The 26,463-nt window shown below is 57.7% G+C and overlaps 12 protein-coding genes across 12 annotated transcripts; 9 read left to right on the top strand and 3 right to left on the bottom strand.

Moving 5' to 3' along the window:
• The first annotated feature begins 208 nt into the window (after positions 1–208).
• On the top strand, positions 209–1,800 carry MYCTH_110042 (uncharacterized protein). Its single transcript, XM_003666355.1, has 3 exons — positions 209–509; positions 584–757; positions 842–1,800. The coding sequence occupies exons 1-3, from the start codon at positions 345–347 to the stop codon at positions 1,331–1,333; spliced, it is 831 nt and encodes a 276-aa protein (XP_003666403.1). The 5' UTR covers positions 209–344; the 3' UTR covers positions 1,334–1,800.
• Positions 1,801–2,271: 471 nt separating this feature from the next.
• Positions 2,272–3,963, bottom strand: MYCTH_2311048 (uncharacterized protein). The gene is made up of 6 exons (XM_003666354.1): positions 3,721–3,963; positions 3,539–3,655; positions 3,393–3,480; positions 3,194–3,331; positions 2,673–3,140; positions 2,272–2,612 (listed from the first exon to the last, which is right to left on the bottom strand). Exons 1-6 carry the CDS (start codon positions 3,809–3,811, stop codon positions 2,345–2,347), a joined length of 1,170 nt encoding a protein of 389 aa, XP_003666402.1. The 5' UTR covers positions 3,812–3,963; the 3' UTR covers positions 2,272–2,344.
• Positions 3,964–4,564: 601 nt separating this feature from the next.
• MYCTH_2311046 (uncharacterized protein) lies at positions 4,565–6,855 on the top strand. The gene is made up of 4 exons (XM_003666353.1): positions 4,565–5,132; positions 5,256–5,294; positions 5,359–5,456; positions 5,514–6,855. The coding sequence occupies exons 1-4, from the start codon at positions 5,024–5,026 to the stop codon at positions 6,549–6,551; spliced, it is 1,284 nt and encodes a 427-aa protein (XP_003666401.1). The 5' UTR covers positions 4,565–5,023; the 3' UTR covers positions 6,552–6,855.
• Position 6,856: 1 nt separating this feature from the next.
• MYCTH_2311045 (uncharacterized protein) lies at positions 6,857–7,977 on the bottom strand. The gene has a single exon (XM_003666352.1). The coding sequence runs from the start codon at positions 7,910–7,912 to the stop codon at positions 6,869–6,871; it is 1,044 nt and encodes a 347-aa protein (XP_003666400.1). The 5' UTR covers positions 7,913–7,977; the 3' UTR covers positions 6,857–6,868.
• A 1,130-nt stretch (positions 7,978–9,107) lies between these two features.
• On the top strand, positions 9,108–11,003 carry MYCTH_2311044 (uncharacterized protein). The gene is made up of 4 exons (XM_003666351.1): positions 9,108–9,438; positions 9,506–9,816; positions 9,873–10,160; positions 10,247–11,003. The coding sequence occupies exons 1-4, from the start codon at positions 9,321–9,323 to the stop codon at positions 10,874–10,876; spliced, it is 1,347 nt and encodes a 448-aa protein (XP_003666399.1). The 5' UTR covers positions 9,108–9,320; the 3' UTR covers positions 10,877–11,003.
• A 1,195-nt stretch (positions 11,004–12,198) lies between these two features.
• On the top strand, positions 12,199–13,075 carry MYCTH_98480 (carbohydrate esterase family 12 protein; the record flags this gene model as incomplete). The annotated part of the gene is made up of 2 exons (XM_003666350.1): positions 12,199–12,343; positions 12,429–13,075. The coding sequence occupies 2 exons, from the start codon at positions 12,199–12,201 to the stop codon at positions 13,073–13,075; spliced, it is 792 nt and encodes a 263-aa protein (XP_003666398.1).
• Positions 13,076–14,086: 1,011 nt separating this feature from the next.
• MYCTH_2311040 (uncharacterized protein) lies at positions 14,087–14,791 on the top strand. The gene has a single exon (XM_003666349.1). It carries the CDS (start codon positions 14,236–14,238, stop codon positions 14,659–14,661), a length of 426 nt encoding a protein of 141 aa, XP_003666397.1. The 5' UTR covers positions 14,087–14,235; the 3' UTR covers positions 14,662–14,791.
• Positions 14,792–15,052: 261 nt separating this feature from the next.
• Positions 15,053–16,632, top strand: MYCTH_2311038 (uncharacterized protein). Its single transcript, XM_003666348.1, has 3 exons — positions 15,053–15,433; positions 15,507–15,891; positions 15,957–16,632. The coding sequence occupies exons 1-3, from the start codon at positions 15,202–15,204 to the stop codon at positions 16,396–16,398; spliced, it is 1,059 nt and encodes a 352-aa protein (XP_003666396.1). The 5' UTR covers positions 15,053–15,201; the 3' UTR covers positions 16,399–16,632.
• A 1-nt stretch (position 16,633) lies between these two features.
• On the top strand, positions 16,634–19,387 carry MYCTH_2311035 (uncharacterized protein). Its single transcript, XM_003666347.1, has 3 exons — positions 16,634–16,969; positions 17,021–17,437; positions 17,511–19,387. Exons 1-3 carry the CDS (start codon positions 16,916–16,918, stop codon positions 19,194–19,196), a joined length of 2,157 nt encoding a protein of 718 aa, XP_003666395.1. The 5' UTR covers positions 16,634–16,915; the 3' UTR covers positions 19,197–19,387.
• Positions 19,388–20,223: 836 nt separating this feature from the next.
• MYCTH_2311030 (uncharacterized protein) lies at positions 20,224–23,046 on the top strand. Its single transcript, XM_003666346.1, has 5 exons — positions 20,224–20,917; positions 21,046–21,341; positions 21,421–21,820; positions 21,948–22,239; positions 22,394–23,046. The coding sequence occupies exons 1-5, from the start codon at positions 20,407–20,409 to the stop codon at positions 22,908–22,910; spliced, it is 2,016 nt and encodes a 671-aa protein (XP_003666394.1). The 5' UTR covers positions 20,224–20,406; the 3' UTR covers positions 22,911–23,046.
• MYCTH_2311028 (uncharacterized protein) lies at positions 23,047–23,737 on the bottom strand. The gene has a single exon (XM_003666345.1). The coding sequence runs from the start codon at positions 23,660–23,662 to the stop codon at positions 23,183–23,185; it is 480 nt and encodes a 159-aa protein (XP_003666393.1). The 5' UTR covers positions 23,663–23,737; the 3' UTR covers positions 23,047–23,182.
• A 393-nt stretch (positions 23,738–24,130) lies between these two features.
• On the top strand, positions 24,131–25,923 carry MYCTH_2311026 (uncharacterized protein). The gene is made up of 2 exons (XM_003666344.1): positions 24,131–24,474; positions 24,564–25,923. The coding sequence occupies exons 1-2, from the start codon at positions 24,249–24,251 to the stop codon at positions 25,373–25,375; spliced, it is 1,038 nt and encodes a 345-aa protein (XP_003666392.1). The 5' UTR covers positions 24,131–24,248; the 3' UTR covers positions 25,376–25,923.
• Positions 25,924–26,463: the final 540 nt, after the last annotated feature.

Here is a 26,463-nt window from a genome sequence, read left to right as displayed (position 1 = left end):
CTAGCTCAACCCGAACCCTGAGGGTGTCCGTGCATTGGGTTGCTGCATCGAATCACCAAGCTTCGAGCTGAGCCACCCAGCGTTCAATCTGGAACGTTCGGACCTGCAGACAATGTGGTCACAGGCCCGCCACCTGCTAGCTTGATTGATAGCAGGCACCCCCACCTCCACAGCAGCACCTTCTGGGGCAACCAACACCAGCGTCATCGCAGCATCCATCCGTTCTCTTGACCCGTTTGACAGAGACGGCGCGTTGGCAACTCTCTCAAAATCAATAGCCACGGCAGAGTGATAACCGAGACGATCCGAGTTCCCTGCGATTTCTCTTGCAGCCATCAGCAACCATGTCGGCCAACGTCAAGTACACGCCCGCTCCACAGGAAGACCCGGAGCACCTCTACACGCAGCCGCCCCCGTCCTACCAGGCCGAGAGTAGCTCCGCGCAGGACCAGGAACGACTCTTTGGAGGCCCGCGCAGCAGCGAGGACAATATTCCCGATGACTTCAAGGTAGGCGCGCCGTCGCGATACCGTTGTCCCGCGTTTGTCTTCCATCTCAGCGTTGCTAAAACCAGTCCCCGCAGTTCGGAGGCTCCGTCGCCGAAGCGACCATCGAGATTCGCAATCAGTTCATCCGAAAGGTCTACACGATCTTGACCGTCCAGCTCATCGCCACTGGCGTCGTTAGCGCCCTCAGCTTCATGAGCGATGGGTACAAGTCCTGGATTCAGTCACATCCCGCGATCGTCTGGGGCTCGGTGCGTCCCATCCTCCCCCCCCCCCCCCCCTTTCCCGTGATACCGGTTGACGCGCGCATCTCCTAACCCTAATTTCCACCACAGCTCCTCGGCTCCATGATCTTTATGTTCCTTACTTACTGGAAGCGCCATTCCTACCCGACAAACCTTCTCTTCCTGTCGGCCTTCACCCTCCTAGAGGCCTACACCATCAGCGTGGTCGTATCCTTCTACAGCGCGCCTGTCGTCCTCAACGCTGTCTTCCTCACGGCCGGCATCTTCATCTTCCTGACGGCCTTTGCCTGCCAGACCAAGTACGACTTCACGAGCTGGATGCCCTACCTGTTCGGCGCGCTCTGGGGTCTCCTCATCTTCGGCTTCATGTCCTTCTTCCTGCCATACTCCAGCACCGGCGAGCTTGTCTACGGCCTCCTGATCGCCCTGGTCTTCAGCGGCTACATCCTGGTCGACACCCAGCTCGTCCTGCGCAAGCACCACATCGAGGAGGAAATTGCTGCCGCCGTCAGCTTGTATCTCGACATCATCAACTTGTTCCTGGCGATCCTCCGCATTCTCAACAGCCAAAACAACAACTAGGTGCGACCGGGTTGATGGGGCACGCGATGAGAGGAACTGCCAAGTGATGTGGCCTTCACCGTCTCCTGGGTGGCATTGTTAACACTGGAGGTGTATTGTGCAATTTTTATTTTATTTTTTTTTAGGTTGGGGGGGAATCGGTTCGGTTCTTTCGGATTGAAGGATGTTGTTTGGGTTGAGCAGCTTGTTAGTTTGACTGCTTTGCATGGTACGCTGTGACTTGTCGTGGGTTCCGTTGTGGAACCTACCATCGCATGTTTAGTATAATTTTCTCTTTGGAGCTACTTTGCTAAGTTCAATGATATGTTCGACGGCCAAGATTGGCAATTGGAATGTTTACCGATAATATCGCATTTCGAGAACCTACCAACATGCTCCCGGGATCATTCGGTCAATTTCACAGTCCATGGCTTTGGTGCTTAGGCAGGAGAATGCGAGCAGAAAAATTGAATTTAGTTGATATCTGCATTAGAAGTCCAATAGAGAAATTAAGAAAAACAAACAGGTCAAGTGAAGGACTGGCGGAGCTATGACCCGACGAGATGTTCCTGAGAGCAAAGAGAGTGTGTCTGGTCAGGTGTTGAGCTCCTTTTCTCATCCAGTCCAGCTTCCGTGGTTCGGCACCAGCTTTCGAAGGGAACCACGAAACAAGCCGAGCATCTCTGATAACCGAACCATGGACCCAGGTAATCATGACAACCATTGGAATGATCGCCATAACAAGTCCATTAAACACACAACTCTCGAATTGCACCGCAGCACCGCCGGGCCGGTCGTCTCCAGCTGTCGCCCACACCGTGATAAGCTAGAGCAGCGGATATCTTGGAAAATGCGCAAGAAACAGCGGGTAAAATCTTGTCCCTAAGCAACAGGAGCACCAACGCCTGCACGGAAGGATTGGGTCTGATCGCTGAGAGATCGCCTAAGAACAGTCGAGTTTCGGCCATATCGGTGCAGCAGCGACCGGATATCACGCTGCCTCCGAGTAATCGAGGGAAAGGGGTTTGAGCGCTACTCGGCGCCGTTGGCCTCGTGGTTGGCAGCAGCCTGCTGTTGAGACGCCGCCGCCGCCGCAGCAGCAGCAGCCGCCTCGCGCTGCATCCGAGCTTCAAACTCACGCAGCTGAGACTCACGAGCCAGCAGCTCTTGGCGCTTCTCGTTGATCTCCCGCTGGACCTTGAGCTCAATCTCACGGAGCTTCTCCTCCTCGCGCCGAAGCTGCTCCTCCTTGAGGCGGACAGACTGCGAGGCGAGATCCTCGGGGTTCATGGAAGAGTCGCTGGATACCCGGTTAGCATGGTTCAACTCGCAAATACCCACCATACGAGGGAATACGTACACTCCAGCACCGCCCTCAACGCTCTTGCTAAGCTTCTCGGTACGATAGTTCTCGTACAGGAAATCGTGGGTGATCTCCTTCAGGTCGGCAAGATGGCTGTGCAACAGGGCAGACCGGATAGCCAGGAAGTCCGAATGGCGCGGGTTGTCGACCTCGACGACACCCCACGGGTATTGGCGGGCGCGCACCTGGCGGCCACCGATCTCAACCACCTCCTCCGATCCAACAATGGCAAATGGCATCAGCCCTCTAAGCTCGGCATTCTCCTCGACGGTGTCCTCGTCATCTTCCTCGATGTCGTAGGGGAAGTTGTAAACGGGGATGCGGTAGTGTTCGATATCCTCCATCACGAGCTTTTTGGACTCGGCCAGCTCAGAAGGGGTAAGGGAATCGGCGCGACCAATCACCGGAATCACGTTGACGCGAGGGGCAAGGCGCTTCATCAGCTCAATGTCGAGCTCGCGGAGGCTGGCGGCAGGGTCAGCATGTTCTTGAGAGAAAGGCGCGACGGATGCAATTACCCATGTCCAGTGGGCGCGATGAAGTAGAGCAAGGCGTGAACACGATTGTCTCTGAAGCGAGGGTTACGCTTGATACGCGATTCCTCGGCAAGGATGTCATCGTATTGCCTCTCCAGATAGCCAACGATCTCCGAGAAGCTGAAAGCTCAACGTCAGCGATCAAGCAACTGAAAGCGTGGGCCACCATGCAGATGCTTACCTGGCCTCATTATCGATCTGGTCACCAAAGCCGGGAGTGTCGACGATGGTCAGGGAGATGCGCGTGCCCTCCTCATCCAGCTCAAGCTCTGTTGATACGTTAGGCACATCCAGCAACCATATTCTGACCGAAGGCGAATTGCGTACCGACAGTCACGGGCTTGATTTTAACGCCGTCCTCGACATGAGCGACGCTAGGATCGTCGCAGTCCTTGTGCGGTAGGACGGTCTTGCCACAGAGAGTGTTGACAAAGGTGGTTCGGCCTGAAAGACACAGTTGGCAATTAATTGGGGTCTCGAGTAGATGCGGGCTTGGGCCAGCGACTCACCAGTGCCCGAGGCACCGCAGACCATCAGGCAGAACTGAATTCCCTTCTTGACATTCTTCTTTCGACGGATCATCTTCTGTGCGGTGAACATGTTAGCTCCGTCGCCTGAGTTGTACAAGAGAATTGGTCGCTGATGAGAGGCGTGACGCGGTCGCGAATAGCGGGTTGCTCAGTCAAAACGCCGAGGCGAGTCCAGCTGGGGGGTTCTCAAGACGGTGACGGAAAGACAGGGAAAGGCTAGACGTACGGCCGGAGAAGACATGATGTTGATGTGGAGTCGCCTAGTCGAGTCGCGTTTTGGGGGGGCCGCCGGTAAAACTAGCGCCGGCCAGATAGACGCAACAGGGAAGATAAAACTAGAAGACGAGCGGCTCTATCGAGTGGCCGGAAAGTCGGGGTCGAAAACGTGGTTGCGAGTGCGGTCGTCGAGCTCGAACGACAGCAGTTGCAGGTTGGAAAAGGAGAGAGGTTCGGGAATTGGGCGTTGTCGGAAAATGGTAATTTCACAAAATGTTGCGGTGCTAACGTTTCTGGACAGCAGGAGCAAGCACCTCGACTGGGAGCTGTTTCCCAAAGGCCAGGGAGCAATGGCCAGCTCGCAATTCAGGGGTCGGTCGTTTCCAGGTTGCGCTAGCGCAAATACGGCAACGCGTGCTCCAAAACCCCAGGCTCAAGCCGGTTGTTCGTCGGAAACGGCCCACATAAAGAGCCAGCTGCCCAGCTGACCACCAGCTGTCAGGCTCTTGGCGTGCCCATTGGTCTGCTGCACCTCGCTCAGCCTGCAGTTCCAGAAACACCCCAGGTCACTGATTGCCTGTGAATGCTTCGTATTGCAATCAGGCAGCTTGTGACAACACTGGCATGCCTCCTTTGTAAACCCAAGTTTCCGTCACCTTGATATCTTGAAACACCGTTCGATCTTAGAAGTGCATCCAGGCTCGGGAGCTATACATTGCCTTTTAGTCTGCGATTGTCCGGCTACCTAGCGCTTTCGAACATTTATTTAACTGCCCGTCAATCATTCCACCATTGTTGACTTCTTGGTTGCCGTCGAAGCAGCAGGGACATCGGCTCTAGTTCATCAGTGTTCAAATTTCACGAGCATCCAAGCAGCATTGCTTAGAATGAAATTGTAGCACCAAATTGCATCGCAGCAGAAAACTTGGGGTCGGAAGAGCAGCTTATCATCCAGAAACGGGCCCGGCTGCTGTCTGCCGCCGCCGCCGTGGAACGCAGGTTGCCGCATCTCGGGCCACCATCCACTCGCACTCGTTAAAGCAGATCATCGACGCCAGCCGCCAAGATGAACACCAGAACTCCGCTCGAGAACCCCAGCGCGACCGTCGTCCTCTCCATCACCTTCAATGATGATTGCAGTTGTTTCGCCGTAGGACTCAACACGGGATTCTGCAGTGAGTCCCCCGCAACTACAGGGCACAATCCAGACCCCACCTGAAGGTTGCAATACGACAACGCTCCTCGAGCCTGTCGGCCATTCATCCGTCGCTCGTATTTTGACAGCTAATGGCGGACAGTTTTCCATGCAGAAACATGTACTTTGCGAACGACGAGAGGTACGAAGCCAAAGCTGATGTCGCACTCACAGAGCCAATGGTGATTATTAACACGCATCAACAGACTTCAATGCCGGCGTAGGCCTTGTCCAAATGATGGGCAAAGCTAATTACGTCGGCCTCGTCGGCGGAGGCAGGCAGCCAAAGTTTGCCGCAAACAAGGCGAGCAGGAGGATGATCTCCAGTCAAGAAGGAAGTATTGACTAACACCACCTGCAGCTCATCATCTGGGACGACCTCAAGAGCAAGGCGGCCCTTGAGATCAGCGCCCTCACTCCCGTACGGGGCGTCCAGCTGTCCAAGGAGCACATTGTGGTCGTGCTGCAGAACAGCGTGCGTGTCTACAAGTTTGCCAAGCCGCCTAACCTGCTGTCGGCCTACGAGACGGCCAACAACCCCTGGGGGCTGTGCTGTCTCTCTCCGAAGAGGATAGCCTTTCCTGGGAGGACGACGGGACACGTGCAGCTGGTCGAGACCGCCACAGGGAACGTCAGCATCATCCCGGCTCACACATCGGCCGTGAAGGCGATCCAGTTGAGCCCGGACGGCGAACTCTTGGCTACAGCGAGCGAGACGGTCAGTCGACGCTCGAGGTGTTGTTCCCCCCGTCCCTGCATGGCTGCTGACGGTTGCTTCCAGGGAACCCTGATCCGCGTCTTCGCAACGAGCAACTGTGCCCGGCTAGTCGAGCTCCGTCGCGGGATCGACCCGGCAACCATCTTCTCTCTCGCCTTCAACCCGTCCGGCACCATGCTCGCCTGCACCTCCGACAAGTCCACGCTGCACATCTTTGACATACCACACCCCAAACGCCCCTCCCGCCAGTACTTGCAACAACAACAACAACAGCAACAGTCACATCAACAGAACGCCGGCGCCGGCGCCGGCCCAGCGTCAGACGGGGGCGGCAACGGCGGCGACGGGCGCGGCAAGTGGGGCATCCTGGCCAAGATCCCCATGATGCCGCGCATGTTCTCGGACGTCTACTCGTTCGCGTCGGCGCCGTTCGAGGTGGACGACGAAGGGGACGGCACCGCCGGCAGCGGCCTGCTGGGCGGCCTGCCCGTGTCGGAGAGCACGACGCTGGGCACGTCCAAGCCGCCCAAGGGCGTGATCGGGTGGATCGGCGAGAACACGCTGCTCGTCGTCGGCGCGGGCAGAGACGCCAGGTGGGAGAAGTTTGTCGTGCAGGAGGGCCCGGACGGGCGAAGGCGTTGCGTACGGGAGGGGTGGAAGCGCTACCTCTCTGGTCTCTAAAGCTTGTCTTCCTTTCTGTCTTTTCTTTTTGTTTTGTTTTGTTTTTGTGCAATGACGAACTCCTCTCTGCGAAGTATGGCGTTTATGGCGAGAATGCAGGAGACGGAGTTAATGGAAGGGTTTGGGCACTAGAGAACCATACTGAACCGGTAAAGTCACTTGGGCAAGACTAGGCGAAATCGCTAGAGTACAAAGGTTGGGTTGTTATTGATCTCGATTACAATTCGATGGGTATCTCAGTATTGTACTGCTCAATGGCGTATCATCGACCTTGCCAACAAGCCCAGCTTGGGCAGATTTTTGGAGTAGGGTCATATTCAGTCTCTACGTGAACGCGGGGAACGGCTTCGACTCCTCTCCCTATCCCGTCGCCTCCTGTCCTCCAGATCGCGATGTCGACGCTCACCAGGGTCGCGCGACTCGTCCCGATGCCGCCGTCGATGGTCATCCCTGTGTTTACGATGATTGTCATCGCCACGGTCTTCTCGGCGGCGACGGTCATCCCTCCTTTCCCGGTCTCTTTCTCCCCGGCGGCCTTCACCCTCGTCAGGGTCGGGTGTATCACGGCGCCGCTTCCTCCGCTCGTCGTCGACCGGAGTGTCATCCCTCCGAGACCGGGATTTCCGATCGGCGTCGAGGTCGTCTCTGTCTCTGTATCGGTCCCGCACTCTTCCCTCCTCGTCGCTGTCGTGCCTCCGCGAGTGGTGCGCGCGGTGCCGATGCCTCTCCTTGTCACGATGTTTTCTGTCTTCCTTCTCCAGTCGCCTCTTCTCCCTCCGTAGTGCTTCTTCCACTTCTTTCTTCTTCTCTTCAATCAGAAATTCCTTCATCGGATCGTCGTCGTCGTGGTTCTGTATCAACAGTTGCAGTTCCCGCTCCTCCTTGATCATGGGCCTCGCTCGCCGCTCGTCCTCCTCGTCCGTCTCATCTTCCTCCTCGCTCGGCAACCCCTTCTCGGCCCGCTCTCGCCGCAACATATCCTCCCAGCCGACCTTGTACTGTTCCAGATCCTCATCATCTCGCGCCTTGTACCGGGCATGGTCGACGCGGATTAGGCGCCCTCCAATCTCGGCGCCGCCAAGGTTGTCGACGGCCAGGTCGGTACTGCGCTGGTCCTCGTATTTGAGCCATCCAAAGCCCTTGGACTTTCCCGTCTCCTTGTCGCGCACCAGCTTGAGGAACACGGGCTCGCCGAACTGGCTGAAAATGGTGATGACGTCGCCTTCGGTGAGCTCGTACGGCAGGCCGCCAAAGTAGATGAAGGCCGTATCGCGGTAATCTGCGTGCCAGGATGCTTCTGGCGACACGCCATTCTCAATCTCGCGCTTGTTGAGCGCCTGTATAGCCCGTATTTGGTTCATGGTTGGATGGCGGCCACGCACGTGTGCAACAATGGCTCACTGGCGGAGGGAAGAAAGGCTGCGAGATTCTCAGGTCAGCCAAGGCGCAAGGCTGCCAAGAACCAGATGTTCGAAGTGGTGATAAGATAAGGGTTAGGGTTATGCACAGAGATGTTGCTCGACAAAAGGCGCCATGGTCTCCTCTCCTGGTTGGTTAATAAGGTAATGTACGGACGTACCTCTTGTTTGTGGGAAGTTGGGAAAGGTGTTGTGCTATTGCTGTTTTAGGTTTCCCGAGGCGGCAACACAAAATCACCAGATCAAGAGCATGTTTTGACCAGACCATCTCATTGGTAGCTGCAAGTTCGGTTGCCTATCCTTGGGGGCTGATCAGATGCAGACACATCCTGAGAGAGGCCAAGCACCCCGCGGACACCGAGGGGGGAAAGGCGGGGGATTGACCACATTGCTCTGGCCGCCCCGACGCATTCATGCATCTCCAAACTACCCCGGATATGCGCAAGGTAACCAAACCGCTTCGTCCAATTCTGCAATCGGCGGCGAAATTCGACGCTCGCAACTCCTGACATATCGAATAACTGGCAATATAAACGTCCTTTTTTCCTCATTCCTTAGTCGTCTTAGACAGAACAACAGTTCAAACGCTGTTGAACGGTTGCCTCTCCAGACTCTCTGCTTGGCGAAGGAGTGAAAAAGTCAATATAGGGGGCACTTGGCAAAAGTACTTCGTATCGCTGGAGACGATTGTGGCTGGACTTGTGGGTGGTGCTCTGGGGACGCGAAGTCCCTGGCGGTCCAATCGTTCGTTTCAATTGAGGCAGACCCCTAATGACGCCCCGGAAGCTGCATTGTGACCTGCCCACCGCCTTTGTGCGCCTTCGATCTTCAGTGGGGCAGCCTCCGAAATCAACATTTTGTTCTGGGCAGACTACTACCAGGGTGGAGCAACATCCCGCTGCCCTTGTCCACCTCCTGTCGCTCGTTGTTCCCGGTCGCTGTGTTTCTCCTCGCCGTTGACGCAAACCCTGGTATTGTAGTCCCGCGCGCCCTCGTCTGTTTTTTTCTTTCAAGGCGCATCCTCTTTTCGTAGTTTTGCTTTTTCAGAAGGCATACAGACTACGAACGGCCGAGGTTCGCAGTGCGTTCACCACCTTGGCTTTTTAAGAGGACCCGGCAAATTCCCCGGTTTAGAGAAACCCAGCTCAAGCGGCAAGCCGTTGCGCAAAGCATCCCGACGACAAGCTTCCCGGCCCGTCGACGCACACCTCGGCACGATCAATTGGCGGGCTGCCAGTCGATCAGAGCGGCGACCATGAGCTCCCCGACCGCCCCGACACCAAGCAATAATGGAAACGGTTCAGCAAGACGCTCAGCTCGGGCGCCGAGGAGGAGTGGAAAACCCGAGCACATGAACGGGCCGCTCTACAAACAGGCGAACGGCAACGTCGTCCTGGTGCGGAGAGTGAAGAGGAAAAACGAGAGCCCGATGAAGCAGCTCACCCGCTGGTTTGTCGACAACCAGATTGGTGCGTCGAGGCTCCTTAGTCCCGCGCCGACCCTCGAAGACGACGAGAGAAGCTAACTTTAACCAAGGCTTCTCGTTCAACCTGCTCGCCCTCCTTTTCCTCGCCCACGGCATGCCTCGCGCACGAGACTACACGGCTAAATACTTCAACCTGTCCTACTATAACCCAAGCACCGGGAACTACGGCCTGGGCTGGGCCGATGGCCACGTCGTGCTTTTCTGCGTCGTTCTGCTGACCGGTCTCCGCGCCGCGACCATGGAGTATATACTTGCGCCGTTCGCCAAGGCCCAGGGCATATCCAAGAGGAAGGACATCACCAGGTTTAGCGAGCAGGCGTGGATGTCCATCTACTACGCCGTTTTTTGGCCGCTGGGACTGGTACGTTTTGTCGACCATCTGCCTTTCCCCGTGGTATCGCTAACAGGCATCCCCAGTACATTTATTGCCAGTCCCCCGCCTACCTCAACCTGCACGAGCTGTGGACCGGGTGGCCGGACCGCGAGCTGACCGGGCTCATGAAGGGCTACATGCTCGCGCAGTTGGGCTTCTGGCTGCAGCAGATGGTCGTCATCAACATCGAGGAGCGCAGGAAAGACCACTGGCAAATGTTCACCCACCACATCGTCACGAGCGTGCTCATCTATACCTCGTACCGGTACGGCCACACCCGGGTGGGCAACCTCATCCTCGTGCTCATGGACGTGTCCGACTTGGCCCTGGGGGTACGTGGAGACATTTCAAGCACCCCTTCCTGAGAAGAAGCCCTCGACTCGAGTTTTGCTTACCAAGCCTTGTGCTGCCGCGACAGATTGCCAAGTGCCTCAAATACCTCGGCTACCACACCCTCTGCGACATCATGTTCGGCATCTTCATGGTCTCGTGGCTGATTGCCCGCCACTTCCTGTACCTGACCGTGTGCTACTCGGTCTGGGCGCACACGCCCAACATCATGCCGACGGGCTGCTTTAAGGGCGCCCGCGGCAACCTCACGGGCCCGTTCGAGCCGCCCGCGGAGAAGGGCATCGCCTACCTCCTGGAGCCGCTGTGGGACTCGGAGGGCATGTTCTGCTACAACGAGACGGTCAAGTGGTCGTTCCTCTCGATGCTCTTGTTCCTGCAGTGCCTGACCATCATGTGGTTCTCCATGATCCTCCGCGTTGCCGTCAAGGTGATCAAGGGCGCGCCCGCCGAGGACGTGCGCAGCGACGACGAGGCCGGCGACGGCGAGGACGACGGCGAGGACGAGGACGAGTATGTGTACGAGGAGGCGCGGCCGCTCGAGGAGGAGGTCGGCGTCGAGGAGATCGACCTCAAGAACTGGGAGCGCAGGACGGGTGTGAAGCGGCAGGCCCCGATCACTACTGGTGTCAGCCTGCCGGGGCACAGCGATCGCAAGGAGCTCCTGGGGAGGATTGGGTGTGAGAAGCAGGTGGAGTGAGAGAAGGAGGTTATTGTTCCTCTCTCCCTCGCCCTCTCCCTTTCTCTCTCTCTTTCTCCTTCTCTCGTGCGTGACTAGCACCTGCAGAGCGATCGAGGAGAACGAGGGGTGTGGGCGGGAAGGGCGGTTGCAGTGCGAACAGGGCTCTCACAGAGTTTCTCGGCCACAACCGAGCTAGATGCGAGGTGTTATTGAGAGGGTGTAACTGTTGAACGACCCTCGATGATGGTGCGCTGCCATCTTCTGCAACGAATCACGAAACGAAGTCGCCTCTCGCCCTGGTGGCTGGCTCCTTCCTTTGTCTTTTTCTCCCTCCCTCTCTCTCTCTCTCTCTCACACATTGGGCCTTCCAAGAAGCTCTGTCTTTTTTTGGCTCTCTCGCTGCTCTCTCTCGGGGGTTAAGTAACATGATCTCGCAGGCGGAACCGTATCGGGCTCGGGTTGGTTGTTGGTACAACCAAGACGAATGATTGTTTCTTAAGAGGCTCGGTTTATGCTCTTCCCGGGGAAACGTGCTCCGGTTCGTAATGGCTTTGTGGGGAAGGGGAACGGTCTTTCGGGATAAGTGGGAACTGGGAATGGCGCGTAAATGCCGGCGGATGAGGGCCATGTAGGATAGCATCGAAGTGAATCTCAAAGAGCTGGTTCTGGCACTCGATTGGTGCGTATTTGCTGACGCGCAGCCAGCTCTGCCGGCTGATGAACCGATTGCCTACAAAGTCAACTACTCTGCGCTTGACTTCCGTGTCGAAGTTGGGTATGCTCTTCATCCGCTTGCCCGTGCCTCGGCCATTTGCGTTTTGTGCGGTGGGGAGGTTGTAAACGAGAATGCTACTACACGGCGGTTTTTTCCTCCAATACCAAACATGAAACGCCGCGGCCGCCGTTTGTTTTACGGCTCGTGGGGGAGGGGCCAGCCTCTGGGTGAGCGCGGATGATGGACCACCGTGAAAACGGGCTTGGCATGCTCCAGCACGCCAAAACTATTCAATATCCGTCATGCCAGAAACGTGGAATCGACTAGGTCGGTGTCATGGGGTATTGATACACCGAACTGGGGAGTGAGGAGAGAGAACGGGGGCTATGGTGCGATCTAGCTTCGTCTTGTAAGCCCAGGGGCATGTTTTGTATATAATTATATATGCACCTGTATGTATGTACATACACATAATTAGAGCAGCGTAGATATTAGGGGGCGGCGGCGTACAACCTAGCTACCTACCTACCTAGTTACCTTATTCTTGCTTCTTCTCTCTGGGCTCGAATCGGGCGCTTCGCCAGCCAAGAGACAAAGCAGTGCCGCTAAAAGTTCTTTTGACAACATGCGACCGTGGTCGACTCTCCTCGCCGCGGGGCTTGCTGCCTCGGGGGCTCACGCCACTCCGGTCGAGGCCGCTCGGCGGGCGACGCCAACGGTCTACCTCGCCGGCGACAGCACCATGGCCAAGACGGGCAACGGGCTTATGGGTAAGTACTTTGCCTGGACAGAAGCCGGATGCAAACCGCCCCGTTGATTGGGAGCATCTGGCTCACACCCTCTCTCCCTACCTAGGCTGGGGCGAGTACCTCCCGAACTACATCACGCTCCCCGTAGTCAACAAGGCCATCTCCGGGCGGTCGGCCCGCAGCTACACCAACGAAGGGCGCTTCGCCGAGATCGAGTCGCTGGTGCGGACCGACGACATTGTAGTGATCGAGTTTGGCCACAACGACGGCGGGTCGCCCAACTCGGCCAACGACAACGGCCGCAGCGACTGCCCGGGCACGGCCGACGAGATTTGCTACTCGGGCAAGACGGGCGAGATCGTCTACACCTTCAACCACTACGTCGAGGCGGCGGCGCGGAGCTACATCGCCAAGGGGGCCCGCGTCATCATCAGCAGCCAGACGCCCAACAACATGTGGGAGGGCGGCACCTACAACAACGCGCCCTCGCGCTTCGTCGGCTACGCCGCCACGGCCGCCAAGAACGTCGGCGCCGGCGCCAGCTTTGTCGACCACTTCCAGGCCGTCGGCGCCATGTTCCTGCGCCTCGGCAACGCGGCCACCAACGGCCTCTACCCGCAGGACCACACCCACACCAGCCCCGAGGGCGCCGACTTGGTCGCTCAGGCCTTCGTGCAGGCCGTGAGCCTCGATTTCAACGGGACAACGCCGCTCAAGGAGTATCTCAAGACCCCGGTGCCTCAGGTGTTCTAAGCTTTGCCTTGTGTTTTTCTTCGTTTCGGGTCATCAGGGGGAAGGGGGAGTCGCAAGCCAGCATCTATCTGCAGTTATCCGGGGGAAGAGATATCAAAAATAGTTTCAAAACTCAGTCGCACCGTGCCTTTTCCATTATTAGTCAGTGCAAGGAAGTGTTAGTGAAACGGAAAAGAACCCCGAGCAACCGGCGGAAACCTAATTATCTCTGTCTCTCCCCTTCGCCGTGGAGAAGCGGCAAGTTCACGTCGGGAGCGAGCAAGCGATACGCCACATCCTCGATCCTCGTTGTTTGTCTAGTTGCAGCCCAAGACATCTTCTGTCCCGACATGAGCCGTCCGAAGGTAATCGACGTGTCTGGAGCACTTCAGCACTGATCTCTCGTCGTCGTTCGGCGGGCGCCCCCAAATGTTCAAGCTAAATCAGGGAGGTCTCGACCCTGAACGAAGCCGAGGTCACAAATCGTTGTGCTCGATGTTGCGTGTCGCTCAGAGCTTAATTACTCCATCCAATCTCCAGAGACACCAACGCGATGTTGGCCATGTTCTGCAAGACAGCGTCTCCATCTCCCCAGGTGTGCCAGAGGATTGCGTACCGGACCCTCCCTCGCTGCCGGGAAGAACTTGAGCTGCAGCATTAATATCGTGTCAATCAGCCACATGCTTGACGGTTTCTTGCTGTTGTGAGCTTCCAGAATAAAATGTGTCCGGGGAGCCTCTTCTTGATCTGGAGCCTTTGGACGCCTTCTAGGTTGAGCTACCTTGATGCGCGTGTTGAGCGCTGATTGGAAAGTCCATTCAGTGGGCGCCCACATGCAACCCAAACCTCAATGGGCAATGGAGGCAAGGCAAGTGGGTAGCTACCGACGCAGCTCCGACATCGAGCTGTCTCGCGGAGAACCGACGGATGCCGAAGTACCGGTCGTATTACGCCCTTATTGTCGTCGTCATGGAAGGCTAATTAAGTGGATCGCGCGGAGCTGTGAGCAAACGATATAAATTTATTCCATCAGTTTTCCTCTTTTCCCTTCCACCAAACCACTCCCTCGTAGAAGGTCGCACTTGCAGAGGCTCAGCTAAGGGTCAGGAAAGCAAGAGGCAGAGTGAACTCCCGTTACCAATCTCAGTCGTCAACACTCGGAATTTGACAGGAAAGTGAAAATGCCACCGAAGCTGGGCCACATCGTCGAGACCGTCCTGTACACCTCGGATTTGGGCAAGCTCGCAGCCTGGTACAAGGACGTGCTGGGCCTCGTGCCTTTTATCGAGCTTCCCGCCGTCGTCGGATTCTCGCTGCCAAACGATACGATCCTGCTCCTCTTCGACCGGGCCACGACCACAAACGACAAGGTGTCCGAGGCCGGCGTCATACCCAAGCACGGCGCCGACACGGGCCTCGGTCAGCACATCGCATTTGCCTGCGCCGACGCCAACGAGCTCGGCGAGTGGGAAAGGCATTTTCAGGAAAAGGGCGTCGAGATCGCCGGCAGGATGCAGTGGGAGAAAGGTGGCAAGTCGGTGTACGTCCGAGACTGCGAGGGGCATCTCGTCGAGATCATGACAAGGGGCGTATGGGTTGTGTACTGAAGAATGAATGAAATAAAATCATTGGAAGAAGATTTGTCTGAGAGTTGATTATGCGAATTCGCTGGTGTCGAGTCGGATTTTAGGAGTTAAATTAATAAATAACCTGGAGCGGAAAGGAAAACGAAAATTGATTTGTGTTCAGCTTCTTTCCGTTGACAGTGCAAATCTCAAAATACTCTTAATTAATTATCTATTTGGCAGGAAGTTCTCCCCGAAGTTTGTTTCGGGTTTGATTTCATACATGCCTAGGCACCTACAGAACGTGTGCGTGTCGCTGCTGCTTCCGTAAAGGCTGCTGCTGAGGCTTCGGAAGGGCATCGGCGGCACAAGCAGCGCCCATCTTTCCATCTCTCCTCGAATGCACCCACACACCCGATGCCCATCTTGGCAGCGACTTCGGAATTAACACACCCAATCATCCGTATTGTAGTTGCACAGTAGCTCGGCCAGGTCGGGATTTCCCAGCTACACTGTCACAGTTTCCCATCAGCAGTGCTAATAATAATAATAATCAGAAAGCTTCGCTAATTATTATTTACAATGGCGCGCAAGCGTCTCGTGCTCGTCACAGGCATCAACGGTTACATCGCCGCACACACGGCAGCAGCCCTTTTCAAGGACGGATACGCTGTTCGGGGCACTGTGCGTGCGAGGACGGCGAACGTCGAGAACCTTGTCCGCAAGCTCAATGAGTACCACGATGGAGACAGACTGGAGCTGGTGGAAATTCCCGACATCAGCGCCGATGGAGCTTTTGACCGCGCCGTGGATGGTTCGCTTCCTCTTTTCCTTCTTTTCATCATAGATCGACAACTCCAGCTGCTGACTGTCGTGCGTTGATCCAGGCGTCCAAGCGATAGCTCACATCGCGAGCCCTGTATCCACGACCGAGACAGACCCGGCACCCATGATGCGGGCCGCTGTCCAGGGAACCACCTCCCTTTTGTCCTCGGCCCTTGTCGAGGCTAGGAAGAGATCTGGGAAAGACGCGCTTAAGTCGGTGGTGTTCATGTCTAGCATGAGTGCCGTATTCTCCCCGAACAGGCCAGCAGGACACGTCTTTACCGAAAGCGACTGGAATGACGTCGCTGAGGAGGAACTCCGCAGGCTGGGAACAAGCGCGCCCGGGTACACCTTTCACCAGGCGAGCAAGACGGCTGCTGAGAGAGCGTTCTGGAAATATGGGAAGGAGACCGGGGTCGAGTTCGCTATGACGAGCCTATGCCCTGCGTGAGTTCTCCCTTGTCTTCCTTGATACAAACTCAGACTGATCTCGAGTACGAACGGAACCCAAGGCCGGTGTTTGGGCCGCCGCTGTACCTCCCCGAACCTATCTCGAGTCTTAGCATTCGAATCAAAGAAGTTTACGACATCTTCGAGGGGGGCCCCATACCCGAGTTTTCCCCCATCCGAAGCACCTTCATCGACGTGCGCGACGTGGCCGAGCTGGTCCTCAGGGTCTTTGAGCAGCACGGCGAGCAGCCGGGTGCTCGTAACCGGTATGTGCTAACTGCACAGCCACCGATATCTCCCCAGCAAATCGCCGACGTACTGCGGGAGAGCTTTCCGGAGAGGCGAGAGAAGATCGGGGAAGGGAATCCTGGGGAGAGGTATCCCCGTATGACCTGGAAATTTGACTCGAGCAAGGCGGCATCACTGCTTGGTAGGGAATGGATTGGATTTCGCCAGAGTGTGGTCGATAGTGCAAAGGCTTTCCTCGGCGCAAAATCTGTTTGAGAAAACCTTATCAAACTTGGCCGGGGGGAACGATCTCCGCTAGTTGGGTTGATGAACCCAGAGTTCCCACGTCCCAGGGAAATGGAAGATAGAGATGGAAGAGTGCGACAACATGCAATGCAAAGGGGCTGCACAAGACTCTCAGCAGGTTGGCGGCCACTGTGGCAGGATAGTCGACATTGACCTGTTCTTTGACCGAGGTTTTGCCTCTGCTTCGGCTCAACCTAACCTTAGCGGATCCGGCTCCGGAGCCGATCCCGCTCGGGCCGGCTACACATACCGTTAGCGCTATCACCCCCGCTCCGACTCGGCCAACACCGGCTTTCGGTCCGCCCAAAACGGAGGAAAGACTGCGTACCTTATGCATAAATTCGTCAACCTCTTCCCGCCTCTTCGCTGCAAGTCTCTCCGGCAAGACACCCCGTTCCTCGATCCGGTATTCCGCATCCCCCCTCGCAAAATTTCAAAAATTGAGAAAGGCCAAACATTGGGCTGCTGGATCAACCTAGCCTTCACGATGAGTCTGCGGCATCATCCCTTTGACCCCCTGACGTCGAGCGAGATCCGGCAGGTAAGAGATGTTCGCGCAAAGAATCACGGGACAAGATACTGAGGGGCGCAGGCCGCTGATATTCTGCGACGCTATGTCCCTGGCACGGACATTCATTTCCGGGTCATCACCCTCTGGGAGCCTCCCAAGTCCGAGATGGTCCCTTTCCTGGAAATGGAGCATGGGGGCTCCGAGACAGCAAAAACTCCAGCGCGAATGGCCAGGGTGCAGGCATATGTCGACAGCACTTTCACCGAGTACAAGGTCAACCTCGACCAGCAAGCCGTGGTCGCCGAGGAGACTCTCCACGGCCGGCATGCGCACATTGACGGAGAGTACATGCGCAAGGTCGAACTGGCATGCATGGCCGACCCCCGCGTCAAGGAGCAAGTGGCCGCCCTTAACCTCCCAGAAGGGTCCACAGTGGTAGTCGAGCCGTGGACGTACGGCCCCGACGGCATGAACGACATGTCCAAGCGGATGACCATGGTATGAATGAATGCGACGGGAGAATTCTCGGGCCCGTGAGTCCTGTATATTCTAACAACAAGGCTTTTCGCAGTGCTGGTTCTACATGCGCCTCTCCGACGACAAGGACGCCAACTACTACGCGTACCCGCTCGAGTTATGCGTCGAGGTGTCCGACGATCTCAAAGTGGTCAAGATCTTGCACCTCCCGTCAGGGGAGCATGATCGTGTGCGGACCGAAGGCAACCCGAAGGAGTTTGACCGCCGCAAGATCCACGAAGGAAGCGAGTACTACCCGACCCTCAATACCAAGCAGCGCACCACCACGAAGCCCTACCACGTCTCCCAGCCCGAGGGCCCGTCCTTCTCCATCGAGGGGAACAAGATCACCTGGGAGAAGTGGACGATGCGGGTGGGATTCAACTACCGCGAGGGCATGACTCTGCACGACGTCCGCTTCGACGACCGCAGCCTGTACTACCGGCTGTCCCTGGCCGAGATGTTTGTGCCCTACGGCGACCCCCGCACGCCGTACCCGCGCAAGGCCGCCTTCGACCTGGGCAACGACGGGGCGGGCGTCTGCGCCAACAACCTCCAGCTGGGCTGCGACTGCCTGGGCCACATCAAGTACTTTGACGGCTGGCTCGTCTCGCGCGACGGCACTCCGCTCAAGATGCCCCACGTCATCTGCTGCCACGAGATCGACGACGGCATCCTCTGGAAGCACACCAACCCGCGTACCGGCAACGCCGCCGTGGCGCGGTCCCGCGTGCTGGTCCTCCAGACCATCATCACGGCCAGCAACTACGAGTACGTCTTCTGCTTCTACTTCGGTCAGGACGCGTCCCTGCACTACGAGGTGCGCGCCACCGGCATCCTCTCCACGGCGCCCGCCGACTTCTCGTCCCCGGCCCCGCTCCCCTACGGCACGACGGTGGCCCCCGGCGTGCTGGCCCCCTTCCACCAGCACCTCTTCTGCCTGCGCATCGACCCGGCCGTGGACGGCTACCGGGCCAACTCGCTGTTGGTCGAGGAGTCGCACCCGCTGCCGCCCTCGGCGGCCGACAACCCGCACGGGGTCGGCTACGTCACCCGGCAGACGTACGTCGAGCACGAGACGGGCCTGGACCTCGACCACACCACCAACCGCGTCTTCAAGATCGTCAACGAGCGCAGGCACCACCCGGTCGCGCGCACCCCCGTCGGCGTCCGCCTGCTGCCCTGCTACAGCCAGCTGCTGCTCGCGCATCCGGACAGCCTGCACGCGCGCCGGTCCGAGTTCGGCGCCCACGCGGTCTGGGTCACGCGCCACGCCGACGACGAGGCCTTCCCCGCCGGCCGCTTCACCATGCAGTCGGCGGGCGGCGAGGGGATCGCCTCGTGGATCCGCAAGCGCAGGGAGCGAAGGAGAGGAGAAGAGGTCGGAGGGAGCAGCAGCAACCGAGAGGGAAGGGGAAACGAGAAGAAAGGCGGAAAGGAAGGGAACGTGGTGGAGGAAGAGGATGATACGTGCGTCAGGAACGCAGACATTGTCGTGTGGCATACCTTTGGGTCCACGCACAACCCCCGCGTCGAGGACTGGCCGATCATGCCGGCCGAGAAGATGGTTGTCGGGCTGAAGCCGGTCAACTTCTTTGAGCGGAACCCGGCTCTGGACGTACCGCCGTCGACACAGGAGAGGAACCTGAGCGTGTTGGTTGAAACTGGGGGCGGGGTTGGAGAGGAACGGAAGGAAGAGAAAGAGGCGGAGTGCTGTGTCGAGAGATTCAGGGGGCGGTAAGTGCAAACGAGGTATTAGAAGAGGGGTTCGGTATAAATGGGGAGGGGTCAAGTGTGTAAGATGTATGCATGGAATCTTGACCTCGAACATTCTACTCAAGAGCAGGGAAAAAAAGAAAATTCCATCCTCTCGTGGAGCCTGCCTTTGCTGGATATTGTATTAATTAATCGTCTCAGGAACCTCGCTGCTCACCACATGGCATCTTTACCCTAACCCTGACTGGCTATACGGCTTTATTCGGGAAGCCCGTAGGTATTTTTTTTTTTTTAGCCTCGTCTCTCTGCTCTTGGCTGTTCCAAAGAAAGCCGGTTGCCAACTGAAACCAAAAATTACCGGGCTCAACTCCGAACCTATAATTATTCGCCTCCATTGTTCCTGGTGCTTTAATCCCTGCTACACTCTATTACTTTTCTCTAGCGACGTCAGTTCTAGAACACAGCCTCCATATTCCTCTTCGTATCTTACTCATCGGTGCCCGCGGACTCCGCATCCCAAGAACGTGCGACTCTAGCGCCCCCGTCTCACAGTCTACTGCTACGCAGTAGGTCTAGGCCTCTTGGGATTGGTGCAAGTCACTATAGACGCCAGCGACAGATTCATTGTGGACGTCTTGTATTGCTCGATCGACCAGACGCCAGTTAGCGTGGCCACCTGTCACCCACTCGTTCGGCGTTTGATTTATCGTTGAAAGTCGGCAAATCAAAGCATAATTAGTCACGTTACAAGCAATGGTGGAGGGTGACACCAACGAAGGCGATACAACGGCCAAGAGAGCTGTAAGTCACTCGGCTGCGGTGGCCCCTCTCATTTTCTACCGCGGTCTTTAGCTAGGAATCTAATCAATGGTCGATGCTGACTCGACTGGCCCGGTGAAGTGTGATCAATGCCGCCTCCGCAAGGCAAGTAATAGCCCTCCCGAACGGAGTCGCTCGGCGATTCGTGTCTCTTGATGCAGCAGGTTCCCCGTTGTGAGACGCTCGCTCACTTGACATCGGAAGCTGAGACTGGTTTTGATTTTGTTTTCAGATCCGATGCGATAAGGAGTCACCATGTTCCAACTGCAGGACTGCGAACCGGACATGTAGTTCGACCGGTGTCGGGCAGAGACCCAAGGAAGCCCGCCAGCGGGTGCTGATCTCGACCCAATAGTGAGGCTGCTGAGATCCCGGGTGCGGTCTTGTTTGTCTCCGTCGATGGCGATACTAACAACATGCCCCCTTTCCCCTCCTCGTCACGTAACGACAGTGAGCGCAAGATAGACCATTTCGAGTCCCGCCTCACCAACATCGAGAACATGCTCCGCGAGTTGACCGTTTCCATCCACAGCAGGAGCCCTTCGATGTCGGTGTCGGCCGCCGACAGCGCACCCGCCGGCCCCGTCTCGAACGCGTCACCAGCCGCGGACAGCACCGACATTGTGTACGGCATCGACAACGACGACGACGCCGTCTCGGCATTCGAAGGGGACTCCTCCATGACCGCCCAGACCGCCTTCGCGAGCGAGTTTCTCGAGAACACGGTGACCCGGACGCTCCCCCCGGATCTCGAGCCCGACATGCAGTCCGCCCTGTCCTCGCTCCAGCAGATCGTCAGCATGCAGAACCGGCCTAGCCCCCACGAGTCCCGCTTCGTGAACGCGAAGCCGCTGCCGAAAGGCGGGCTACGCGACCTTCCCATGCCGCCGGCCCACGTCGTCGTTGCCGCCCTGCGCGAGGCCAAAGGTTGACCCGCACACCCCCCTCCCTCACTACTTTCCCCCTTTCCCCTTTCCCCTTTCCCCTTTCCCTGGTCAAATAAGGTACTATAAGACATAATTACCAGCAGACATTGACACCCCACGTTTCCGCAGACGCCGGCCTCGCAAGCTTCGCGACTATCTGCACCTTTGTCGCGGCCGAGAACTTTGCCGAGCGGTGTAGCAAGGTCTACTTCGCCACCGAGGACTTCAGCCTCATGTCGTGGGGCGTCGTCAATGCCGGGCTGTACTTCTTGCTGCAGGAGAAGGCCTCGCTGGCCGAAGGGCCGCAACGGACGCAGCTTCTCGAGTACCAGTCCCTCTGCCGCGACAACCTCGAGACCGCCCTGACCAACTTGCCGCTGCTGATGCCGGCGCGCAAGGAGAGCATCGAACTTTTGTTGTTGGGCGTGCGTGTCTCTCTCTCTTTTTTTCTTTTTTCTAACTCTAAAAATCGTGCTTTCCCGCTGATGATGACGACCTTGCCAGGCCATCTACGCCATCGAGATCTCCAAGTTCTCGCTCGCGCGGGACCTCAACACCAAGGCGGCCACGCTGTGTCAGAATCTCGGGTACCATCGGATGAGCGGCGGCGGCGCCGACACGGCCGCCAAGGCCGTCCTCTTCTGGTCGGCCTACCTGCTCGACAAGGCGCTGTCCATCCGCTCCGGCCGCGCCCCCGTCATCCAGGACTACGACATCACGGTGCGCCGGGGCCTGGGCGACGGCATCGACCTGCCCGACACGTCCTGGCGCGTCGTCCTGAACCAGTGGATCTCGTACGCCGACTTCCTCGGGAGGGCGTATGAGCAGCTCTACAGCCCCGCCGCGCTGGCCCGGCCGCAGGAGAGTAGGGCCGAGAGCGCCAGGCAGCTCGTCCAGACGATGCGTACGTTGGGTTTTTTTTTTTTTTTTTTTTTTTTTTTTTTTTTTTTTTCGTCGAACACTCCCCTCTTCGTTTGATTCTTTGCCTCCTCACCTAATATAATATAAATTAATTAACTCGGGCGCTGCAGTTGACCTAGCCAAGGAGCAAGAGCCGCTGATGCGACACACGCGGGAGAAGATGCGCGGCGTCAAGTTCGACGCCAACAGCCCGTTCCCCATGGACATGGCCATCCTGGGCGACGAGCTGATGCACTGGTCGGCCCTGACGCTCGTCTACCGCGCCATCCCCAGCCCGCCCGGGTCGCCCAGCACCTTCAACCAGGAGTGCATCCACGCGGCGCGCCAGGCCTTTGCGTGCCACCAGGAGTACATGGAGATGGCGGGCGACAGCCTAGCTGTCAGAGCAGGGTGTATCCGATGGTAATTTTTTTTTTTCATTCCTTTCCCTCTTCTTCCCTCTCCCCTTCTATTTGAGAAATGATTCCCTCCAGCACATCATGCACAACCCGACACGGTTGTCTCCTGTCGCCGTTTCTCTCTAACAACAAACCCCCACCCAAAAAAAAAAAAACAGGAACATCATCTACGTCCCCTTCACGCCCGTCATCATCCTCTTCTGCCACATCGTCGAGACGTCGGACGAGGCGGACCTGCGGCGCCTCGCCGACTTTGTCGAATCGCTGCAGCCCGTGTGCGACGCGTCCGAGGCCGTCGCCAAGTTCCACCGCATCTGCCAGGTGCTGCACAACGTGGCCAGCCTCTGCATCCGCGCCAAGGCCCAGCGCCAGCAGGAGCCCCACATGCGCGACCAGGACATGGCCATGGTCGGCGACAACATCGACATGTACCTGAGCCAGCTCGGCTTCATGCCCCAGTTTGGCGGTGCTGGTGGTGCCGCCGGGAACACCCCCCCGGCCGGGGCGGCCTCTGGACAGTTTGGCGGCGGCATGGCGGCCGCGGGTCTCGGTGTCGCCGCCCAGGCGAGCGAGCTGGGCAACTGGTTTTCGGGGAATACCCACATCCTGGGACTGCTGGAGGAGGATCTGTCCGAGTTCGAGCCGCGTATGTGGACGGCTATGGGAGGGCAGTAAAAGGTTTCCCGTGGTCGGGTGTGTATGTGTGTATAAGCAGAATGGCTGGCTTGTTTTTTTGTCGGTGTTTGGCGTTGTCAAAGGGGTGGCGGTCTGGAAGGCGTAATAAAGAATTCTGTCCTCGGAAGGTGGTGGTCTCGTCATCGACGAGTGTGTTATCGTCTGGATAGCCTCCTCGTCTTCGAGGACCGTCTTCGAAAATCCCATCCGAGATGGTGCCTGTTGCTGTTGGGGCCGTCTCTGCTTCTTCCCTGCTCGCCTAACTCCCTCCTTCAGTCTGTAGGCTTGCGCGGGTCATATACCTCATACCCTTCATCCTCGGTGTCGCTCTCCACCAGGTCACTTTTCACCGCCGCCGCCGCCGCCGCCGGCAAACTCGGCTTCGCTTCTTGCTCGTCCTGTTTCTGCTCCTCCTTCGCCGCCGGAGCTGCGCTTCCTCCGACGGGCACAAAGGCGGCCTTGAACCCGGCCTTTTTGAACCCGCCCTTCTTGAACCCGCCGCCGGCTCCCGCTCCTGCTCCTGCTCCCGCTCCTGCTCCTGCGCCCGCCGCGGCTCCCAGCTTAATGCTGATGACGCCGTCGGCCTTCTGCTCCTGGCGCCGGGCGCGGGCGGCGGCGGTCGGGTCGCGCACCATGGCCTTCATGTCCTTGAGCCGCTGCTTGTGGCTGTGGTCGTAGCTGCTGAGGTGGGCTTCGTATTCGTTCATGCGCGAGTAGCCCTTCTGGCAGAGCTGGCAGTAAAAGGACTGCATGGCTTCGCGCGCCGACGACGTCTGCGCCGGGGGGAGAGTTTGGTGGCGCTGCGAGATAGTTTCTTCCGTTAGGAGACCGAACGAAAGAAACACAGAAGCGAGGGCGCGGGGTGAAATGGGAAAGGGAGGGAAAAAAAAAGGAAAGATGTAGTCTTACCGGTGGCATTTTGGTGGTTCTTCTTCTATGTGATGAATATGGTTGTTTGGTTTGTGCGGTGGGAAGCAGCACGATAGCCCCGTTAACGGCTCTGTATTGTTGCGATAAATATGCAGTCGGCACTTTGTGAAGAGTCGAGGCTGAAAGTTGATCGAACTGCCTGCCTGCTGTTGCAAGGATTCGGTGTCAAGCGCTGATGTGTGCCAAGAGACGCCCCTGTGCAAGCGCTGTGGGGTAAGGTAAGTAAGCGGTTCGGCTGGCCCTGCCGCCTCTCGGGGTCTCTGCCAAGATGCCGGCTCAACCAAACTGCAACCGCCCCAGGCCCAACAGAAATGCAGTGAAACGCACAACCCGAAAGACCAGCAACACCAGCCAGTGTACCCTCCACTCCACCCCGGCGGACTGCGAGGGCCGCGGTTCCCCGCCATCATGGACAATCAATCATTACGATCGAAGGCGTCGGAGGCCACCCTTCTGTCGCTGATGGAGCTCGACCCGGCGCCCATGGACCCCCCAGACACGAACAAGGACCTCCCACCGCTCCCGCAACAGCCCGACGGGCCAGCCGCCGGCTCGACACCGTCTCTCCCGTCCTCTTCTCCTTCCACCACCGCTCTCGGCCTAAGTGGGAGCGGCCATGGAGCCATCTACTACCGTACGCCTTCCCCCGTTTCCCCTTCCACGAATTTAACAGCAGAAAGAAAGACAAAAAGGAACTAACTCTAAGTCTGCTGTGCTCTCTAGTGACCCGCATCCAGCGCTACTCGTCCTACACCTTCGGCCTCTTCGGCGCCCTCCACCTCGCCACGACCTCCCTGATCCCCCTCGCGGCCCGGTCCGTGCCCGCGTCCGAGTCGTACCTGCTGCTCGCCCGCGAGATCTACCAGACCCCGCTCTCGGAGCCCCTCCTGGTCTTCCTGCCCGTGCTGGCCCACGTCGGCTCCGGCGTGGCCCTGCGCCTGGTCCGCCGCGCCCAGAACCGCCGCCGCTACTACGGCGACAAGCCCCCGCCGTCGCTGCCGCTGCCGCTGCCTTTGCCTTTGCCTTCCCCTTCTTCCGCCACCGCCGCCGCGGCGCGGTACTCGGGCTGGCCCCCGCTCAGCAACATCTCCCTGTCCGGGTACGTCTTCGCCGGCGCGCTGGCCGCGCACGCGTGGATGAACCGGGGCCTGCCGCTCGCGGTGGAGGGCGACAGCGCCAACATCGGCCTCGCCTACGTCGCGCACGGCTTCGCCCGCCACGGCGCCGTCTCCTGGCTCGCCTACGCCCTCCTCCTCGGCGCCGGCTGCGGCCACATGGTCTGGGGCTGGGCCAGGTGGGTCGGCCTCGCACAGGGCGCCGGCTGGGTGCTCGACCGCCCGACGGGGAACCGGGCCGTCGACCGCGCCGCCAAGAAGGCGCGCCGGAGGAGGCTGGTCGCCATCAACGCCGTCGCCCTCGCCGCCACCGCGCTCTGGGCCGCCGGCGGCCTCGGCATCGTCGCGCGCGGCGGGCCGACCTTGGGCTGGGTTGGGACGCTCTATGACGGACTCTATAGCAAGGTGCCCGGCTTTTGAAGGGCCGCGGTTGTTGTTTTTTTTTTTTGTCTTGTTTAGAGAGGAGGATGATACAGTGAGACTGGATCCAAGCGGGTGCTTCTTGTTGTTGTTGATGGTGGTGGTGGTGGTGGGCGCACGGTGGTCAGAGGTGACTTGTTTGGAGGATACCCCGATTCAAGGCGGCGGTGCAGCAGCCTGTGCGACAATTGCGTTGCAATAGGCTTATCATACTCATTATCATAGCATAGCGATCGAGCTTACCTAGCGTGCATGGGCGGCGTGGCAGACTACAGAGCGCAATGTGACTTAACATCGAGATTCACTTCCATGATTCTGTCCGAGACTCCCAATACGCATGTTTAGGTATTTAGCTCACCAGTATTCCAGCCACTCAGGAGATTCCTCTTGTATTGTCAGCTCCTCGATGGCTAAGTATACCTAAAGTACCTAACTAGGCAGTACAATGCCATACGACAGCTTGAATATTCTACGCCGGAGAGGATTAGTTTTTAGATCATGGCCTGTTTAATAGTGGTCCCGGCAATCTGGGAGCTCATACGTCTCGGGGGCTTGAATGTAGCATTCTGGGTAACTCCTTGCTGAGAGCACTCCATGCTGTTGCCGGCTGGTACCAAATGAAAAACCCTTCCGTCCATGAGCCTACCTCCCGATAATTAGATGCTCAAGTGGTTACATTAGCTTGCCACCACTGATGCGCCCAAGTCTGAGGCATTGCTACCTTATCTTTGGAAAAAGCTTCTTTTTTTGAGTTTCTGCTGCAGCACGAGTTTCAAATCTACTTATTATGGCTTTTGACAGGGCTCTGCTTCTTATCCTGCATTCATTCATCTGCACGGATATTGCCGAACGCAGTAGGAGCTCCAGGAGCGTTGAAAGCAGTGTTTGTAGTAGGTAGCTGTACGAAGGAAAGAGTGCCTTATTGAAACTATCTACAAAGGAGACAAAAAGAGTGGTATTTATAGACAAAGGGACTAGCCAATGCGTTAAACAACATTATATAGCTATGGCAAACGCGTGGCTAATACGTTTGGAAGCTCTACAGCTTCTGACATACCCCCTAGTTAAAGGCGATAGTCGTTTAACTA

The sequence above is a fragment of the Thermothelomyces thermophilus genome, chromosome 6, assembly GCF_000226095.1.
Source record: "Thermothelomyces thermophilus ATCC 42464 chromosome 6, complete sequence".
Taxonomy (NCBI): Eukaryota; Fungi; Ascomycota; class Sordariomycetes; order Sordariales; family Chaetomiaceae; genus Thermothelomyces; species Thermothelomyces thermophilus.
The sequence above is the reverse complement of the archived record's forward strand: the minus strand, read 5'-3'. Positions and strand labels throughout refer to the sequence as shown.

Coding starts and splice junctions, on each gene's coding strand:
- MYCTH_110042 (XM_003666355.1), top strand. CDS start 345: ATGTCGGCCAACGTCAAGTACACGCCCGCTCCACAGGAAGACCCGGAG. Junction 510..583: donor ATATTCCCGATGACTTCAAG/GTAGGCGCGCCG, acceptor CAGTCCCCGCAG/TTCGGAGGCTCCGTCGCCGA. Junction 758..841: donor CCGCGATCGTCTGGGGCTCG/GTGCGTCCCATC, acceptor TTTCCACCACAG/CTCCTCGGCTCCATGATCTT.
- MYCTH_2311048 (XM_003666354.1), bottom strand. CDS start 3,811: ATGTTCACCGCACAGAAGATGATCCGTCGAAAGAAGAATGTCAAGAAG. Junction 3,656..3,720: donor CTGCGGTGCCTCGGGCACTG/GTGAGTCGCTGG, acceptor TGTGTCTTTCAG/GCCGAACCACCTTTGTCAAC. Junction 3,141..3,193: donor ATCGCGCCCACTGGACATGG/GTAATTGCATCC, acceptor CCCTGCCGCCAG/CCTCCGCGAGCTCGACATTG.
- MYCTH_2311046 (XM_003666353.1), top strand. CDS start 5,024: ATGAACACCAGAACTCCGCTCGAGAACCCCAGCGCGACCGTCGTCCTC. Junction 5,133..5,255: donor ACTCAACACGGGATTCTGCA/GTGAGTCCCCCG, acceptor AATGGCGGACAG/TTTTCCATGCAGAAACATGT. Junction 5,457..5,513: donor CAAAGTTTGCCGCAAACAAG/GCGAGCAGGAGG, acceptor CACCACCTGCAG/CTCATCATCTGGGACGACCT.
- MYCTH_2311045 (XM_003666352.1), bottom strand. CDS start 7,912: ATGAACCAAATACGGGCTATACAGGCGCTCAACAAGCGCGAGATTGAG.
- MYCTH_2311044 (XM_003666351.1), top strand. CDS start 9,321: ATGAACGGGCCGCTCTACAAACAGGCGAACGGCAACGTCGTCCTGGTG. Junction 9,439..9,505: donor GTTTGTCGACAACCAGATTG/GTGCGTCGAGGC, acceptor ACTTTAACCAAG/GCTTCTCGTTCAACCTGCTC. Junction 9,817..9,872: donor TTTTTTGGCCGCTGGGACTG/GTACGTTTTGTC, acceptor AGGCATCCCCAG/TACATTTATTGCCAGTCCCC.
- MYCTH_2311040 (XM_003666349.1), top strand. CDS start 14,236: ATGCCACCGAAGCTGGGCCACATCGTCGAGACCGTCCTGTACACCTCG.
- MYCTH_2311038 (XM_003666348.1), top strand. CDS start 15,202: ATGGCGCGCAAGCGTCTCGTGCTCGTCACAGGCATCAACGGTTACATC. Junction 15,434..15,506: donor TTTTGACCGCGCCGTGGATG/GTTCGCTTCCTC, acceptor GCGTTGATCCAG/GCGTCCAAGCGATAGCTCAC. Junction 15,892..15,956: donor ATGACGAGCCTATGCCCTGC/GTGAGTTCTCCC, acceptor ACGGAACCCAAG/GCCGGTGTTTGGGCCGCCGC.
- MYCTH_2311035 (XM_003666347.1), top strand. CDS start 16,916: ATGAGTCTGCGGCATCATCCCTTTGACCCCCTGACGTCGAGCGAGATC. Junction 16,970..17,020: donor CGTCGAGCGAGATCCGGCAG/GTAAGAGATGTT, acceptor TGAGGGGCGCAG/GCCGCTGATATTCTGCGACG. Junction 17,438..17,510: donor TGTCCAAGCGGATGACCATG/GTATGAATGAAT, acceptor GGCTTTTCGCAG/TGCTGGTTCTACATGCGCCT.
- MYCTH_2311030 (XM_003666346.1), top strand. CDS start 20,407: ATGCCCCCTTTCCCCTCCTCGTCACGTAACGACAGTGAGCGCAAGATA. Junction 20,918..21,045: donor CGCCCTGCGCGAGGCCAAAG/GTTGACCCGCAC, acceptor ACGTTTCCGCAG/ACGCCGGCCTCGCAAGCTTC. Junction 21,342..21,420: donor TCGAACTTTTGTTGTTGGGC/GTGCGTGTCTCT, acceptor CGACCTTGCCAG/GCCATCTACGCCATCGAGAT.
- MYCTH_2311028 (XM_003666345.1), bottom strand. CDS start 23,662: ATGCAGTCCTTTTACTGCCAGCTCTGCCAGAAGGGCTACTCGCGCATG.
- MYCTH_2311026 (XM_003666344.1), top strand. CDS start 24,249: ATGGACAATCAATCATTACGATCGAAGGCGTCGGAGGCCACCCTTCTG. Junction 24,475..24,563: donor CCATGGAGCCATCTACTACC/GTACGCCTTCCC, acceptor TGTGCTCTCTAG/TGACCCGCATCCAGCGCTAC.